This window comes from Stegodyphus dumicola, chromosome 11 (genome assembly GCF_044657685.1).
Source record: "Stegodyphus dumicola isolate Sdum_Otavi_A_Nest chromosome 11, ASM4465768v1".
NCBI lineage: Eukaryota > Metazoa > Arthropoda > Arachnida > Araneae > Eresidae > Stegodyphus > Stegodyphus dumicola.
Window position 1 is genome coordinate 111548600 of NC_140778.1, and position 19119 is coordinate 111567718.

Genomic DNA, 19119 nt, shown 5'->3' on the forward strand with positions numbered 1-19119 from the left:
ATGTTTTTAATAGAAATATATTGAAATTTTGTTTTAATTTTAAAGCAAACGTGTATATCAAATGTCAGTAAATGGATATTGCTGTTAATTTGACATTAACTAATGAAAGAAAATTCCAAGTATATTTTATGTATAATACAGAAATTTATTCTTTGAAAATAAATGTATTGAAAGGTAAAAGCTTCTTGGTGAAATGAATGTTTTTCATAACATTTAAAAACGATGTAAAACAAATATTGATTGTAGAGAGAAGAAAGAGTCTCTATATAAAAATAATAATTTTATTCATTTAATAAGGTTCCCATTTTCGTGGAGAACGTATATGTTTTACAGATTTAACATGTAGTATTTTTTTTTTCATATTAACATCATGATTCTGTAAATTTTCATTTTTGATATAATCCATTGGCATGTTGATTTCAGTCAAGGCTTTTAAAAATTCGTTTTTAGCAGGAATATTAATCTTTTTCTTTTTGGTTGTAAAAATGATATTGAATAAGTCTATAATATTTGAGTGCTTAATTTTTTCCTTATGATAAAGTACCTCGCCTTTATCATTCCACTTAAGAATATCAGGATGTCGCTTTAAAATAGCTAATGCATTTTGTGCTTTTCTTCTCATTCGTAAAGGTACACTGTCTAAGATAACAGTAGAATAATCAGTTACAGTCATCTGTTTGTCGCCGTCTGTCACAGATGAAGGGGCTTCTTCCTCTTTCACTTTCTTGATCTCAGCTGAATCGTCTAAAGAATTTTGTGAGTCGTCTTTAGGAGGTTTAAAGGGTGAATTGTATTCCTTTAAGTTCAATTTCTTTTGTAAAAGTTCATAATAACGCACTATTTTCTCACGATCGTCAACTGAACTGTTTAAAATATGCATCATGGCTTTATCCAATTCACTTAACTGTTTATCAGAAATGGTATGCTTTGTCATCATCTCTTCTGGAACTAACACATATTTCATAGTGAACTCCATTGATTAGTCCTGTAAGAACACTGAGAGCAGCAGGAATTAAAACGTTTAGAAAACCTCCTTTTTGTAAAATTAATTTTCGTTTCTTCACAAGAGAAATCTTACGATTTCCTAATTTTCGTAAAGTTGTTTTATGCTTACAGAGAGACTTCTTTTGTTGCTCCGACAATGGAACGTTTCCTTTGAGTATGTTTAAACTACATTCGCATATAGCTTTTATGCAATTGATATTAATTTTCTTTAATAGCTGTTTCCGTAACTTTAACGGACAAATGTTTAACAGCTGTAACTGTCTTAGCTGTTTCTTGACCAGCGTCATTTTATAAAATGATGATGCATTTTTTAAAGCTGTTGTTTTTATTATTTTTTAATAATGTTTCATTTGATAAACATACTGTACTTTGTTAGGTAAAATTTGGGTGCGTAAACGTAATTCTTCCGGAGTTTCACTGCGCAGATCAATGAATAAATAAGAAAAAGGTTTCTTGGTTGCATCTTCATATACTTCTTGAAAAAACTTTAAATGACGCGGAAAGAGCTGTTTTCCTAAATGTACGATTTGACTGACATCTCTTCTGTTTTTACACAAAATCAAATAGTGTGCATTTAAAGTCACTTCACGCATTTCTTTTCCCTTGTGAAAAAAGTTTTGTGTGATAAAAATAACGCTTAAATTTAAATGATGACTTCCTTTTGTAAATAAGTTAGTCAGACGTTTATCATTCCCACATTCACTCATCAAATCGTCTATGATGAATAATGTGTTGGAACCTAAATATTCTTGATATTTAATTGGTAAACCTTCGACAAAAGTAACATTTGGTATATCATTATACAGAGGTTGGTAAATTCCATAACACCATACTACTTTATCGGGAATCGTTGAAAACATTTCCTCTTTATACTTTAACAGTTCTCGTACAAAATAAGTTTTCCCACATCCAGTGGGTCCCGAAATCACCATTGTGAAAGGATGTTGTAGCTTTGGAAATTCCATATTAAATGAGACAAGACACATAATGCATAAAGTTTAAATGTATTTATTGATAGAAAGAAGATCTTACATGAAATTTCTTGATTACAAAATTATATACTTTAATATCATTAGATATATGTTGAGGTATGAAAGATAACAATACATCATTGAGAGATTGTCCACGACATTTACAATGTAAATAGTATATGCAATATTGACCACATACTGCTGTTACATTAGTTTGGAGAGTCATCGAATTAAAGTCCATCTGTGGAAATCGTTCTGCATACTTGGTTATCGGTCCAGTAAAATAGGATGGGTCATGTCCATAGGAATCAAAAAATTCTAAATGCTGTGGGGATGAAATGTAAAAGGCTAACCAGTGACTACCGGATTCAGATGCACGATCTACATTAGCTATAAAGCAACTTGGATATTTCTTGATCTCAACAGGGAGTCGATCACTTGCAAAAACTCCCAGAAATGCTTTTCGTGTCTTTGCATTCTGAGAGAGTGCTCTGTTTATTTCAAGACTGTCCATTGCTTAATTAGCAAAATCGCATAGTACATGGCGAGATTTTGTTATTTCTATCACGTTTTGAAATTCTGCATAGACTAGCACCGAGAGAGTCACAGAGAGAGCTTTAGCAAATTTAATTTCTACTCGCAAATTGCCTTGATGCTGTAAGTTAAAATGAGATCCATCACACATATCTGGAGTTAAATCGAAAGCATATAACACATGTCCTTTCACAAATTCTTCTCGAGATAAATAGATGCCTTTGTCGCGATTAAATCCAGAAAATAAACTGTGGTAAGCACGCACATAATGATTAGATTCGAAATCAAGGTCCATTGGTTTACATGGAACGGGTTGTCCGTCTACATAAATCGATATAAAGTTGACATGATGATGGGCAAACAGAAAGGGATTCATTGAATATTGCCCATTCATTGCAGCATTTTCTACACAAGTAATAATGACTCGCTTGGGCACCAATCCTAAAAATACATTATCTTGCATAAAAGACCAACTTCCCTTAGATACTGAATATGTTTTGCATAATACTCGATCTATAGGGTATTTAGCAGAACTTTTTTCCAACGCTTTTACATGTCCGAGAGAGACTCCAGGGTTTACTTTTACTTTTCTGATAAACAAAGAAGCATGATCCAAGATCACTTTATAATCGGCATCTTTCTCAGTAGAAACTAGACAGAAAGCAGATTTACTACGCACCATTTTAATTTTCACATCAACTAAATTTAACATGAGTCGATTTTGTTGAAAAATGTCACTATGTAATTGTCCTATCAAATCCACACTTTGACTGTTTTTTATAAGTTCACCGCGAGCTTTTAGTCCAGCATCCGCATCTTGAGCTAAGACATCTATTTTATTAGGTGAAGTGTCTTGGAAAAATCCTTCGCAGGTGAGTAAACTTTTCTTTGCATCTTCCCCATAATTCAATAATGTTTCGATGAAGGCTCTATAGGGATAGGTATTTGTCGCAGATGAAATGTTTCTTTCATTTAAACTTACATCTACTTGCGAAAAGAGAGAATGTAAAAATAAATTTACAGGGGCAACCGGTTCTTTGTCTGTTAGATTGGATCCGTCTGCCTTAACTACTTTAACTTTCCCGTGTATATAAGAAGCAGCTAGATCAATATAGTCTTCACCACTGCCAGAAATATTAAATTCGATAGGTCCTCCATCTCGTATATTTGCGAGAGGGTGATATTCCACAAACTGTCCTTTTTCTATAGCTGTTTGCGTAGGAGGAATGGTAAATAAATCTAATTCAGATTTGACGCAAACGGGAGAGTCTCGATGTATATACGAAGTCATACTTTTTTTTTTAAGAGAAAATATCCTGTGCTTTCACCTTCTTTGATCGGTGAGAAATGGTACGCTTTTTCCTACGTTTCTGCTTTTTATTGACTCGTCCAGAACCAATCATGTTCTTCACTTTAGTAGCAGCTTTATCCGTTAATATATTTCCGGCTTCTTTCAGTCGACGCTTAGCAGCCTCTTTTACATCTTGTCCTTGTGATACATCATTTAACAAATTCAGTCCACTATGCCATACTTGTTTTCCAATTGCTTTGGCTCCTGATTTAATAAGAGGTACGGCAGCGCGAAAGAAGGATCTGAATAGACCCCCTAATCCGTATCCTCTCTGATAAAGATTACCTTGATAATAATTCAATCCATGTCCTGTTTGTTGTACATAATAATCTTCAAAAGATTTTTGACAACACTGATAAGGTACATACATTATGACAAGTATTTTTGACGGAAATGAAGTTTCACGTATGACCTTCCTCGTTCAAATGGCGTAAATGCTCCCATATGCGTTCTTATATCGATTTCCAAAGTGTCTATCATTTTCCGATTCACAGGTAAATAATGAGGTCTATCAAATAGTGCACTCACCACTTCTCCATCGCTACCAGTTACTCTTACAATTCGAAGAAGAGGAGCTAAAACATCTCCTACGATTTGAGGTTCTACAACATCCGTATATATCATTAATACACGATAATGTGCACAGGGGTCGGCTGCAAAAGGACTTTCTACAACAGTTTCGGAACTATCATCTGTAGATGTAATTTCCATAGGTTCAAAACCTAACATTTGTGCTAACCCATCATGTAAAATCACTTTAGCGTTATTTTTAACTTTGATTTTCACTCGTTTTGTTACTGGGTTATAATTAAAAATTATTTTGTTTTGATGTGCTTTAATATAAATAACTTTTAAAATATCAGGTACTGTTTCATAACATCCTGGAGGTAATCTACGACCTAACATTTCACCATCTTTCTCTAAAACAAATCCAATTAAGTTATTGTCTGCATTCACATTATGCCATGTGTGCGGATATAGCAATTCAGCCAAACCAACTTCCCACATACCTTTTAATTCAATGGGAACAGGTAAACGTGTTATAAAATGTGAAATTTTATTTTCGGGGAAATAATTCATAGAGCTATCGCTCGGAAATGTTACGTAGAAACTCATTTTCACAAATGATTCGGATACAGTATTTTCTCACACCTTATAGCGACAGTAAATTAGAAGCTGGAATCCATTGATTGAATTTGTCGGGATAACCGCGATATTTTACAAAGTATTCTGTCTGTTTCTTACGCATACGTTTCTTTAAAATTTTTTCAATGCGATATTCCTCTTTCAGTCTCACTTTCTGCAACTCTTGTGCATAAAACGTTCCTTTTACTGAGTCTCCAAGTAAATCTTTAATTCTATACACGGCTGGATGTCTTTTAACACACTCTGTCACCACAAATAGTTCTTCCGTCCAATTGGTTTCATAACCTTTTTCGAAAGTAAGCTTTAGTTTGGAAACACGTACCACATCTCCTACAGCGAATATACATTTAGAAACGTTAGAAGGATGATTTTCATACAAGGTAAACCATACGTCACTCTCATTTTCTGAATTGACTTCTATGGAAGCTCGCTTTATACTTGAATGAAAAGTAGCATTATAACTTATTATTATTAATTTGTCCAAGACATCTACATATTTATATGTATTTCGAGTCGTAAAGTATTTCCACATTTTTGTTTTCAAAGTGCGATTAAACCTTTCCACCACGGATGCTTTAGTAGTATTAAATGTACTGAAAAGTTTAACTTGATTTCTTTTTAAAAATTTTATAAACACTTTATTTTTAAATTCGGTGCCCTGATCCGTTTGAAGTAATTTTGGTTTACGTTGACTCATTATTTTTTGAAACGCTTTCAGAATATCTTCTCCTCTCTTTTGTTTCAGAGGAACAGATCATGCATATTTGGATAATGTGTCAATACAGGTTAATATATATCGATAACCATCATTATGATCACGTAAATGTGAAACATCCACTAAATCAGCTTACCATTGTTGATCTATAGAATACACGATTACTCTATTCGTTGGAAATTTTCGGCGAATCGGCTTGTGAAGAGTGTACGCATCTACTCCCTCTAACCATGTTTGAATCTCTTTCCTGGAAACTTTACCTCTTGCAGCACGATGTAAAGCTTCAACACCACCAAAACTTGCAACATGAGCCGGATCCTGATACGATAAATTCATATTCATAACCTATTGAATTATTCTTCATATGGATAATGATAAGTTCCCACTATCGTTAAGACGTAGCGTAAAATCAATAGGAATTTTATGAAATTCTGTAAAAATATAGATGGATGATAAAATAACACATAAAACAGTGTATAAACACACCGCAACGGTGGCTTCTCCTGGGGCAGGCATAATTGCAATTGATGAGCTGATTCAAATTCCATTTTCTTATATAGGCTTTTTTACCTGAATCTGAATGTATCACATCAGCTTAGTGGTTAAAATCTTCAAACTACTGAGCTGGTGAGATATTTTGTTTCAGGGTTCGATCCTATATTTTGAATCATAGAACATTTAATAAAAGAAACTTCTAAATAAATTATTTTCTTTTTTCGTCCCTAGAGGACGCCATGACCCCGTTGCCAATTTAAAAAAAACTAACTTTAAATGAAAAGCAGGAGGTCTACAACTCAATCAGCAGTCTACGAACAACTCAACTCCACTCGTGACCACGCCTCCTAGTGTGATGACGTTCCCTTTGGCCCCTCCTTCTGTGTGACGTCATTGGCCACGCCCACACCGCACACCGCGTGTCGGTGAACCCGTGTTTTTATACTACTTATATTGATTCGGCTGAAATGGCCTAGCAGAATATCTAGGTAGAGTTTCCCTCGGAGCAACAAATCTGTTATCACTTCTTGCACTTTCTACTCCGTCTAGTGGCCCTGAAATAGGGAAAAGGTTTCTGGCTATCTCAATCCAGTCTTTCGGGTTTTTATTTTTTGCATACTAAGTAACATGAGCTGAGCTTCAGGAAGATCCTGGTTGAGGGCTTCAACAATTGTAGAGTCATTCAGTTTTAAACTAGATCCATACCTTAATTTGTGTCTGAAATATAGATCAATGTTATTGAATTTTTCGTACGTGACAGATATAAAATCGTTAAACGTCTCTGCCTCTGCACTGGAAAAGTAAGTTCGAAATTTTTTTTACTGCTTCCCAGTCTTTGTCTAAACACTTGCGAAAGAAGTATGCAAGTGCTTCTCCTCTCAGGCACTCAGAAAATACTAGCGGTTTCTCAACATTGCCATCGTCAAACAGAATAACTCGGTATTATTGCCTTTCAAAATCAAGTGATCAGGACGCCTAGAACCAGAAAAATATGAAAAGATCCAGCAGCTCCATCTGAAGGAAGACTGTATTTTTCATAATCCGAAATATCTTAGTGACATTTCAGGAATCTCCTGTGTTCTACAACTGCTAGTCAGGAAGAGTATTTTGCTAAATTAAGCGACATCATCTGGCATTAAAATGATACCCTAAATCAATACACTAATAATGTGACTAATTTTAAAGAAAGCCGATAAAAATAATAACCAACCGCTCAGCAAATTGTTCAAGATTGTTTCCCTCTAAAAACACAAAAGTGCAGATACCGATGGTTCGTTGACCTTTCTAAACACCTAATAAAAAACACGATAACTTACTTCCCAATCAAAATATTTCTATAGCCTTAAATAACCAGTTTAAAAAACTGAACTATACGCGAAGTTTGGAAATACATTCTAGTCAGCATCCATCTGAAAATTCAACACTTCAATTCCAATTTCTATTAAGCAGAAGGCTGACAGGTGTTTCCTCTTAACTCAGAAATTCCGCCCCATTAATAGACTCTTTTTAAGAAGGAGGATTTTTTTTAAACTAACTACAACACCACCGAAAAATATTACCGTGCTTTAGCAGATTTTCCTGTCGAAAATCGAGGGAATGTAAGCCATAGATTCTAAATGCAGGCAGACACGTAAAACAGGCTGTTCGGAGGCTTCTCTCTGTTACACTCAGTGACGTTATAAGATACGCGATCAAGGCCTGTGGTTTCTCAAAAGCCTATAAAGGCGTCAACATGACCCATCTAAGTTTGCTTTAACTTTCAGAGTGCACTGCCTCAGCTTAGAGTGGCTCTTTCTGGTAGCTAAAACAGCCTACTATAACTTTATGAGCTATGTGACTCTCCAATTTCCTGATTCTCATCAACAAAAAATTTCAATATCTTTGATGTCTGGAATTTTATAAAACTCTGTTTCTGGAATGCTAATGACATCCTGCCTAAGCTCCGCGAAATCAGAGACTCTGTGTTCGAAAAATGTTTCACTTATTCTTATTCGAGAGACCAAACTCCAGCCAGAGAGAGTTCCCATTCATGCCAATTATAAATCTTCTTAATGACAGAGGAGCTATCAGTCCTCTAGAAATATGAGGTTGAGGCACATCTGTCTATATTAAATGTTATTTCCCTCACAGAAAGATAAACAGAGTCTGAACAAACACGAAATGACTATCATCGAAATTTTTATCTCTGGATAACATCCTGCACATAAGAGAAAAAGGTTTAAAATTCCCGGAAGAAAATTTTAAAAAACGGCTCAAAAGTTTCCAACAATATTATTATTATTATTGATTTAATTTGTCATCATCAGTATTGGCGTTATCAAAATTCAATTCCATTGGTTATGGCCTCCTAAAAATGGGTACAAAGGGCAAAAATTCAAATTATTGCCCCGAAATACCCCACCAGATATGAAGCATAAGGATCCCTCTCATTTATTTATCTAGGTCTATACCGAAACATTCCATCTGTCTCTATTCTGAAACATTCCATCTAGCGCCATTCCGGAACATTCCATTTCATTTTCACGGGACTCTTGAATGTCGTTTATCTTCAGATCACAACCCTGTGCACATCGCCCTTAAAGGTAACGCTTTTAATCAAAATTCTGCAGCATGTGTCAACACATTGAGACGATTTTTTTTAATATTAATGATAAAAGTATTCCAACGAGTAAATTATATCTAATAAAGATACTGATTATGCAGTTTATCACCTAACTTGTACCTTAAATTGAAGTTCGAAACATTTGGCAAGGAGCTAGGTAGTTAAATGTTAATATATTCAGTGTCTTATTTTCCAGAATGAGATCAAGACATCATGTGAGCAGTTCTTCCAAACACAATATCCAGAATATATAAAGTCCCAAACGACTAATGCGAGCAGTCATTGGCGTGACTCTGTCGGACTATGCAAACAGAAAACACTGATTCCGTTTTTTGTTGTCGATGCAGCGGAACCTCACACAGCCACGGAGAAAGCTCAGCTTACTGCTAAAAGTCTCCAAACCTGGAAGATATCTTTGAGAACAACGTTGATACTTCTCCACAAGATATTGAAAGATTTTTAAACTACTCTTTTAAGAGAAATTTTTAGTAACTTTACTTTTGGGGGTTAGCACTTATTCCTAAACACAAGCCTAAAAATGCACCTGACTGGACTATATCTCCAATCGTATGATCAAAAGCACTCCCTCTAAATTTGTTTTTTTTTTTTTTTTTTTTTTTTTTTTTTTCATAATAATGATATCTGCACCTCACCTTTAGGTACACATTAGCAATCAGCATTATTTGTTCCATAATAATGTTCGTTGCTAATTATACACATCGCTATTTTCCTGAAAGCCAGAAACCTGAATTAATATTCCCTATTCCAAACCTGGCCAGTGCCATTCAAACCCTCAAAATTACAGGCCTAGCAGCCTCCTATCTTCGTTATCAAAGCTATACGAATTTGCGTTGCTTGAACACTTGAATGTTTTTCTACAGAACCAAAATATCAATATTGATAAAAAGTTTGGATTCGCAAAAACATACTCTGCAACTCAGCAGCTTCTACGGACAATGGAGTACGTTCATGAAGGCCTCTTCAATTATATTCTTTAAACTTTAATTTTTGTGTTTATATAGATCTACAAAAGATTTAAGAAATATAGATTATCTATTAATATAGAAAGAAAGACCTACACTGTTTGATTAATGAAAAAACTGGGCAATTATTTAAGTCCAGTTATGCGTTTTTACTTAGAATAATGAGAAATTTAATTTTTAGACATACATTTTGATCCGAAGTTTTAACGAATATTATAATCAAAATTATACAAGAAATTTCTGGCAACAAGTCTTTTCGTATAATTCTAGGATATAAAATATTGAAAATTACTTTACCCATTAAAAGTGTTCTTCAAAATGCGTTTTTTAAAAATAAAACTGCTTTCTCCCTTTACAGAAAGGATGTGGTTTTGTTTATTCGCAGGCAAATTTCGGCATTTTAATTACAAATACCGATTTTTATTGAAGTGATAATTAATAATGCCAAGCATCATCAACAGGATTCAAACGCTATGGTCCAGCATTCCAAATAAAGATATAAGCTTTCATAAATAATATCACCAAATTTACTTCTCAATATTACTTTTAATACCAATACTTTAGAAACCTTCAATCAATGAAAATAACTTCCCTTCTGAAACATTTCATTCTCTGGAGAAAGAAAATGCTGTGTTATTATAGATGCATTTTGTTAAAACTTACGAATTCTTTGTAACATTTCTCTCATAAGTATTAACAGCATTCGACACGCATTACTCCTACTTACACTCCACCATTATTGGTTCTAAATTCCCTAAAGCACGCCAGCCTTTCGAGAAAGGATGCCTTCGTAAAGGACTTTTTTAGACTGTCTGGCTCATATTTATGTTGTACATGACACAAAAATAAAACACGAAAATCAACATCACGCAGACAGCCTTTTAGCCTGAATTATACTCTTGTCCACACTACCAGTAATTGGCGGTTTTTACTACTCGGCCACTGTTGGACACTCAGTCTTTAAAACAGTTTTTGTTCATGGCACATTATTTTCCATCACTTTATATTTGTTGCATACGTACGATAGAGCGTCGTGCTCTTCGTTATATGCCCAGAACTTTAGCAGTAACTAATAAGTATTTATACCACATAAATGTCGAACAACACAGTACAACCTAATTCGAACAGGAGTTTATTGCCCATCAAGTTTTAAATTACAAAGTATTATTATTTCGTGAGTTTTCAAGCAAACGAAAAGATATATTATTTCATGAGGTTTCAGACAGTATTCCACACATGTCTTCAGTTTTAGAATTTGCATAACCAATTCCTCCATTAGCATAAACAATTACACCATAAGCTTAAATCACCGAAGGAAGTGTATATTCAAATTTATCATACGAAAGCTTGAAGCAAAACAGAAACAGCTTTAAAGAAATAATTAATTTTTTAAGCAACACTCCCTTAAATATTTTATTAAAATCATATTTAGGAAGCTTAAACTTTGTATACTAAGCCCCCTTAAAATGAAAACTGCGCATCGTTTTCATTATAAAACTTGCTACTATTTCGAGAAATAGTTATGATTAATAAAAGAAAATTATTGCTCACTAAATTTAATCCTTTTCTTCTTTTTCATCAAAATAAGTTATTTAATTGTTTAGTAAATCAAAACTTAATTATATTCACTCGTTCAACATGAATAAGAACTCATATGTAATTTCTTCCTTCATCCAGAATTTTCGATTTGCATGCACGATTATTTTAAATATAAAGATATTCACTCTCGGGGTGTTTAGATTAATACCGAAATCGTGCATTGAGAGAAACTATTCTTGAAGATATCCAACAGTGTTTTTGATGATTGCAATCAGATTAAGAAATGCTCCTTCGAAACAGTAGCATTGTAATTATTTCATAAAACCTTTATTTAAGCTGTCATTGATTTTAGTTAGAAAATAACGTCTGCAGAAAGTGGTCGCTTGGAAAGTTTGGCTTCGTTTGGTTTGTTTGATTACGGCAAAGCACACAAGGGCTATCAGCCTAGTGAGAATGATGACTTCGTTGAGAAATTTCTGAGCCAACCTGGCTCGTACCAGTATAACGTACTGCAAAAACCACCGAAACGCTCCTGGATCCAACATGTTAATAATTGAGCCTCAGTCGAACTGGCAGTATTGAGCTAATGTAGTGCTCGGCTGGCGGTGGACCCGGGATACTTGGAAGGATTCGCTATATTTATATTGAAAGAGTTAAAAGATTGTTAGCATATACGCTGCTACTGGGAAAGGAATCACTCGGTCAGTAAAGAATTCTATAGACCTGCACTTGTGCCTGCAAAAAATCGTTCGCGAATACTTAAAGCTTCCCCCAAACTTACGAAAGTTTTACTAATTTTAGCAGGTGTTTTTGTTCGCCCGGACGGTATAGTGGCTAGGGAAGCCGACTGCGATAACGAAGGGCCCGGGTTCAAATCCCGGAGAAGACCTGGTTGTAACTGTCAATCCCTTCATAGGAGGCAAAGGTGGTCTCCTATTAGGTGCCTCCATAATAAAGTGACAACCAATTGGAAGTCAGCTGAGTGTCCGCCATTGGTTTAGAAAACAATTTTTTGTTTTACTTACTAAACGCCATTAGAAGCACATAGTCACATAAAATATTTTGTTAGTAAAACTGATGTTACAGAACAGCGCCTTTAATTCCAAGATTTTTAATTTCACAAGCAAGACAGAACTTAACACAAACTCTAGTGTATGTGTATATATATATCAATCACAATCATCATCTTTCTTGTCTCTATCTCTCTCTATATACATACATAGCATACACAGTCATTTTTCTTCCCTAAATAAAAATTATGCACATTTTTTCCCTACATTCCAATAACTAAAAACGGAATTAATAAAAAGGAAGACAAAAAAAAAAAAAAAAAAAAAAGAAAAGAAAAAAAAGAAATTCCTAACGAAGTAAACAAACACGTAGGTATCCATTTAAACTTAAAGAGTTGTGATTTTAAGTTTGTTTATACCAATAAATCTATCAAAACCAGAAGCACAGAACAGAAACTGATGCTCATATACATGAAAGTCAAAAACCACATGACTTAACCGACGTGAAAACCGTTGCCATTTAGCACCATCTACTGGCATGTAAAAATTCAAATCAATCATTCCGTTTTTAAGTTACGTACACTCGACGCTGGGCTCCATGATGTGAAGAGTAGAAAATTAAGGTTATGTTAGCGCTAGTCAAGACTCCTATATAATTCTTTACACCGCTATTGGCAAAACGACCTCTTAGATCGCTTCATTTCACCTCAGTCTTGAGAAAGCTTTTCATTCTTAAGTTCAGTCTCAGGCTCCGGAGCGGACATGACATTTTTATTATCCCTTTCTTTACAACAGCACATTTCATGGGCTCGGCGTCGAAGCTCGCTGCGCCGGAGCCCTTACCCAGATTGATAAATATACGATGCCTAACGTGTAAACAGCATTCTGAGGTTGGAAATAGAATTTCAGAAAAAAAGAAAGTAGTTTCAGTGTGGCGAGGAGTTGTGCAAATCACTCTGCTTTCTAAATGGGGAAGGAAATTTCATTAGTGGGAGGAAAGAAACGATTTTGAGCAAAGTAGGAATGACATCCGAAAGTAGTAGAAGTGGGAAGAACGAATCTCATTGTCAGCTTAATGTCCTGTCGGCTAAATGTCTTGTCCGCTTACTGTCCGAAACAGGTCTGTTCTTCCCCGCGCATATACACCTATGCTTATTCGTAGCCTCGATAATCGGAGTCAAAGCTTTTGTTCGGAATAAGCTAATTACGCAAAATAACACTTTAGGGTAGACTACTTGGAACAAACAGAAGCCTTTTTCCAAAGATGTGGATGCGAGTACTTCGAAACTAATATCGCGAATAACATGTGATAAGGCTTTCACACAAAATTAACGCAATAACTGACAAGCGCGTTTTAAAGTAATTTTTCCAGCAAAGAGTAAAACTCGAAGACTATAATTTTTTAAACTCTTTGACATGCTGTGTTTTCTTAAATAGTGGTGGAAAAAACATTCAAACAGATTTCGTTGAGTTAGAAACGGGGAGGAAAAAAAACCGACAGAAATATTTTAATCACTATTTATTAGTTGAATAAAAAAATTATAATCGTTACAAAGGGGGTGGGGTAGATTAGAATTTCCTAAACAATTTTCCAGCATGTAGGATTTGATTAAATTAAATATATTTTACAAAATCGACCAATACCATGCGTTAATTATAGGTTATTAGGGATTGTGGTAAGCAGCATGAACTATAGCAATATGCGGCTGCATCTCACAAGGATCTAAAATTTGCTTACCCCAGTATCTTCCCCCCGGGGGTCGACGTAGAGAATTCTGCGAAGCTACTGGCTAGGATCTGTACCTAGGCAGTCTCGGCCACGGGGGTATAAAATTTATGAACTTGGTGGTTCTGAAGGCTCTGGGAAAGGTCACTCATTGGCCGGCCTCGGAGTCTGGCATGTCCTAGCGCGGCATGGTGCTAGTAACCCGGGGATTTTCCCCCGGGGTCGCTGGGTAATGTCCCGCTGCGACGGGCTCGCCCGAGCGACTGGCAGGAGCATTAGACGACCGGTGCTGCCTGGTGTCTTATCCAGGTGGTGCGCGGCTCTACTGGAGAGTAATAGTCGGGGTTGAACCTCCACGACGTGCCCAAAGGTAGAGTCGACCTGTAGTGAGATTAAGTTACTCGGAGCAGGGCAGCCGAAAAGCTATAGTTACCCCAGTATTGTATTAACCCAAGGAGATTAGAATGCATGGAGATACCTTCCGCGCAGTCCAAGTGAATCCAAAAAAGGGGGAAAACATGTCCTTAGTAGCCTTAGCTTAGAAAGACTGACGTGCCCTAGCCACACCCAATTTCCTTCCTGGCAGTCATAAATTAGTGACCGCAGATTCTTCGTGTCTTTTTTTCCTTTACTTTTCGCACTATTTCATTTTACTTCTACATTTTCTATATTATGTAATTGCAATAATTTCTACATTATGTAATTGCATGCTAGCATTAAAAGTACTGTGAACAACAATAAATAAATAAATAAATAAATAAATAAATAAAAAATAAAAAATAAATAAAAGTAAAATAATAATATTAACTAAGTACTCAAACCATAATTTGATTACTATTATGTTAATAATAATTACTTTAGTTGTTCTAAATATATATAATTCTTTCCTTGTTATAAATAGTGCTTATGTTTTGAATAAACTTGAATAATGATAAAAAGAAAGTGTAAATTCTACATTGTTATTTTTAAAACTCACACAATAAATGTGACTAAAAATCAAACTCTATTATTATATATATACTTGAGCACAAAATAAAATAAATTTACATACATAAGTAATAAGACTTCTAATATAATATGATCACACTTTAAAGGAAACTGTTTTCTTTTCCATCGAGTGCTACCCACTCCCCCTTCCCTTGTTTACTTACCATTTTGTGCTTTCACATCTGAGTTAATTACGAGTATCATATTCATTATTATTATGAAAAAGAAAATCTAAGAACTATATGTATTTCCTCGTGCAAGCGACACAGAGAAAAAAATTCAAACACTTTCTTGAAACACTTTCAAACCTTTCAAACACACATTTTGAATATTTTACTTTTTTTTGCATGTTCCAAAACATTGTTTTGCATGGAAATTAAATCGGAAATGTATATATTATTTTGTTGTAACATTTCAATGCATTTTAGGCTTCTCATATCTTCGCATAGAAAACAAGAAAAGACATTGAAGAACTTGAAACCAGCTGACGTATAACCAGTGTTTACGTTTATGGTTTCACGCATGCACAATAGGCATATTTTCAGCATGATAACCTTCGACGCTTGGCCAAAGCCAAACAACGTTTATGTACTATCTTTTGGCTTAGCGATGAATTCACAATTCAAACTTGAGCTATTGCGTAAGTGAAGTGCTGCAGAATTTGTGAAATTTGTTCACTTTGTCCCCAATTATTTGAGCAATTATTTACTGCAGACTTAAAAACTCGTATGGGGAAATAGACGTTATTCTTTTTTCACTCGTGTTGATGTTTATGAACTGCTTAAATTAATGCTAGAGGTTTTTGTAACGTGCAATAATCAATGAACTTAACCGTATTTTATATTTATTTTCAAATGTATTTTTGCGTGATTATTTCATCTTGTATTTACTGTTATCATACAATTTCTTTTCACATTCATGCTTTCCACAAAGGCATGTATTATCCAAGGCAAATAATTCTTGAAAGCCTAACATAATCAAATAATTTAACCTCATTTTACAAATTTATTTTTTATTTCTTATTCACAGTTATCATAAAATGTCATCTTTTAACAAGCATTCAGCAAAATAACATAATTTGGTCCTTTCTTTTCGTGCTCTTGATTACATTATCTTACCTTAGTGATAATCCAAAATATGTTTTCGAACATTCCAAACTTATATAATTACTTTCCATACTAATCACGCTAAATTTAAGAAATTAAAATTCCGGCTTCAGTATAAATTTAGGCAGTTTAATGGTTGTATTGGTATAATTTAAAACTCAACATGTAATATAAAAAAGCTAAATATGGATTTGATGTGTGAAATATTTCCTCCTATTGGGAGGCAATTGGCGGAATTAGGCTTGACCGCTACTAAGGCCTTCTCACCACTGATACAGGCTTCCGACCTAAGGCAATTGCGAGAATTGCCAAACGGAATTAGTGCCTGGTCAGTGGAAGTATTCAACCTCTCCATCAGCATGCCAGCGGCATTTAAATTCAAAATTCAAGAGTTACAGAGTAACAGCAATTTGAGGTATACATAATCGTCTGTGCCAATGGCTACGAGTACATTCATTAATTGTATACATTAGATATAATAGTATAATAATAGACATATTGTATCCACACATGATTCACATCAATTTCAACCATATTTACAAAATGCATATAACGTGAAGGCGTAATAGTAATGAAAGTCAGATGGGATCTCTTTAAAATAATAGCAAGATGATATAATATTTTAAGTACAGAAAAAAGTTTTTGCTCTATTTCTACATGACGAAAGGTACTGTGCTTTTTACAGTTTGTAGATCATTCATATTTAGTGTGCAAGATATGCACATTAACAAAAATAAGTGTAATGAATACATTTTAAACAGTACTCTGGAATGAAATTGCAATAGAGTTGCAACAAGTACAATGCAGTAAGGACATAGCAGAACGTACCTAGGCAAAGATAGAACACAAAAATGACAGTGATTTACAAATTACCGTCACAGTATATATTGATTTGCTTACTAGGGTAGTAAAATAAAAACTATATATTGTATTGTCAGAATCATCAAGGGATACAAAGCTATATATTATACTGTCAAGAGGCCCACCAGCGGGCGAGCGGTAAAGTCGCTGAAAACTGGTAGTTCGGTCCGAGGTTCGAATCCCGCGAACGGGCTGGCTGCATAGGTTTTTAGTGGTTTTCCCCATGTGTAACATGTATACGAGCTAGTTTCCCTTAGAAAGTCCTCCACGAAAGCGTCCCTTCCCTTAGGCAGAGAGCCCTAAGTGTTTTGCCATAATTAAATACACCACCACACCTAATATACGTAGGTAAGTTGAAAAATAAGTTTCCCCTGTCGACTGTGGTCAGAGTTGTGTATGAAAGTCAAAAAAAAGAATGAGACATTAAAGATATGATATACCTTTATTTTATTATTCTCGTACGAGTACGTTGAGACATTTGTCATATCGCTTGATAAGCTTCAAAAAGTCCTCCAAGAAAAATTCACGCTTTGCATATGGAAGAAGCGTTGAACGGCTATGGGCGAAAGGCGACACAGCAGAAAAACGCGCAAGTCACCAATACACCATTGGGTAGAGGTCGCTGCAAATCAAGTAGATGGCGCTGTTGCAGGGCCTGCGCAAAGCGGAGACCAGCCTCTCATTTGAGCCCCGGTAGATATGGAGAGAAAGTGCGTTTTGAATTCGTGGTCAAAGGAGGAAGTGAGAGCGGTTATCCGCTATGAATGGGCACGTGGAGTATCAGGAACAGAAATTCATAACCGCCTCGTGGAAGTCTATGGGCCAGGTGTGATGTCGAAGCAAATGGTGCGGAGATGGTGTCGCACATTCAGTGATGGACGTCAGCAAGTGGAGGACATACCGAGAGCTGGACGGACGTGCACGGCCACTACAGATGCAAATGTCAGGAAGGTGGATGACATGATTAGAGCGAACCGGCGTATCACCATCAATGAAATAGGGAAGAACTTGGAATCTCACATAAGCGAGCTCAAAACATCATCCACGATATTCTTCGATACAGAAAAGTGTCAGCACGATGCCCCGACAATTGACCTCGACACATAAGGAACAACGCATGGGGCTCAGCCTGGAACATCTCGTGCGTTACCATGCAGATAGCAATGACTTTCTGTTTCGGATTGTGAACGTGGGTCCACGATTTCACGCCAGAATCGAAGGCCGCATCTATGGAGTGGAAACATCCGTCATCACCTGTCCGAAAGAAGTTCAAGACAACTCCCTCTGCAGGTAAAGTGCTCCTCACAGTTTTCTGGGACGCCCAAGGAGTTTTGTTGCTGGACTTTTTGGAGGTTGGAACCATCAATGCTACGCGCTACTGTGACACCCTGTCGAATTTGAAAGAGCGATTCAGAAAAAGCGGCCTGGCCTTCTCACATCTGGCGTTCTGCTGTTGGATGACAATGCCAGACCACATTCGGCAATGGCAACGCAAAACCATATTGCAACTCTTGGTTGGGAGCGCCTACACCATCCGCCATACAGTCCTGATCTCGCACCAAGCGACTTCCATCTGTTTCCGGCTTTGAAGAAAAATCTCGGGGGAAGTCGCTTTGGAAGCAATACTGAAGTGAAACAAGCCGTTCAACGCTTCTTCCATATGCAAAGCACTGATTTTTTCCTGGAGGGCTTTTTGAAGCTTATCAAGCGATATGACAAATGTCTCAATGTACTTGGTACCTATGTGGAAAAATAAAGGTATGTCATATCTTTAATGTCTCATTCTATTTTTTGACTTTCATACACAACTCTGACCACAGTCGACAGGGGAAACTTATTTTTCAACTTACCCTCGTACTATCAAGATCATCAGAGAATACTAAACATTCTTCAATTGAATTTGATTTAACTGATCATACTTATAAATGTGCTTACCTAGTTACTACAGAGATTTATCGGGCAGTAATACATGGTAACATTAAGTGGGCGAGAGTGGTTAATACCTAACACTCCCATACCTCAAGATATCATATGTTACAAAACATAAGTAAGACATTATAAGAAGTTTAGTATGATATAAATATACAC

The 19119-nt window shown here is 35.6% G+C and overlaps 1 protein-coding gene across 1 annotated transcript; it reads right to left on the reverse strand.

Annotated features, from left to right (window-relative positions):
• Positions 1 to 2493: 2493 nt before the first annotated feature.
• On the reverse strand, positions 2494 to 3801 carry LOC146994248 (uncharacterized protein F54H12.2-like). Its single transcript, XM_085826338.1, has 2 exons — positions 3249 to 3801; positions 2494 to 3161 (listed from the first exon to the last, which is right to left on the reverse strand). Exons 1-2 carry the CDS (start codon positions 3799 to 3801, stop codon positions 2494 to 2496), a joined length of 1221 nt encoding a protein of 406 aa, XP_085682464.1.
• Positions 3802 to 19119: the final 15318 nt, after the last annotated feature.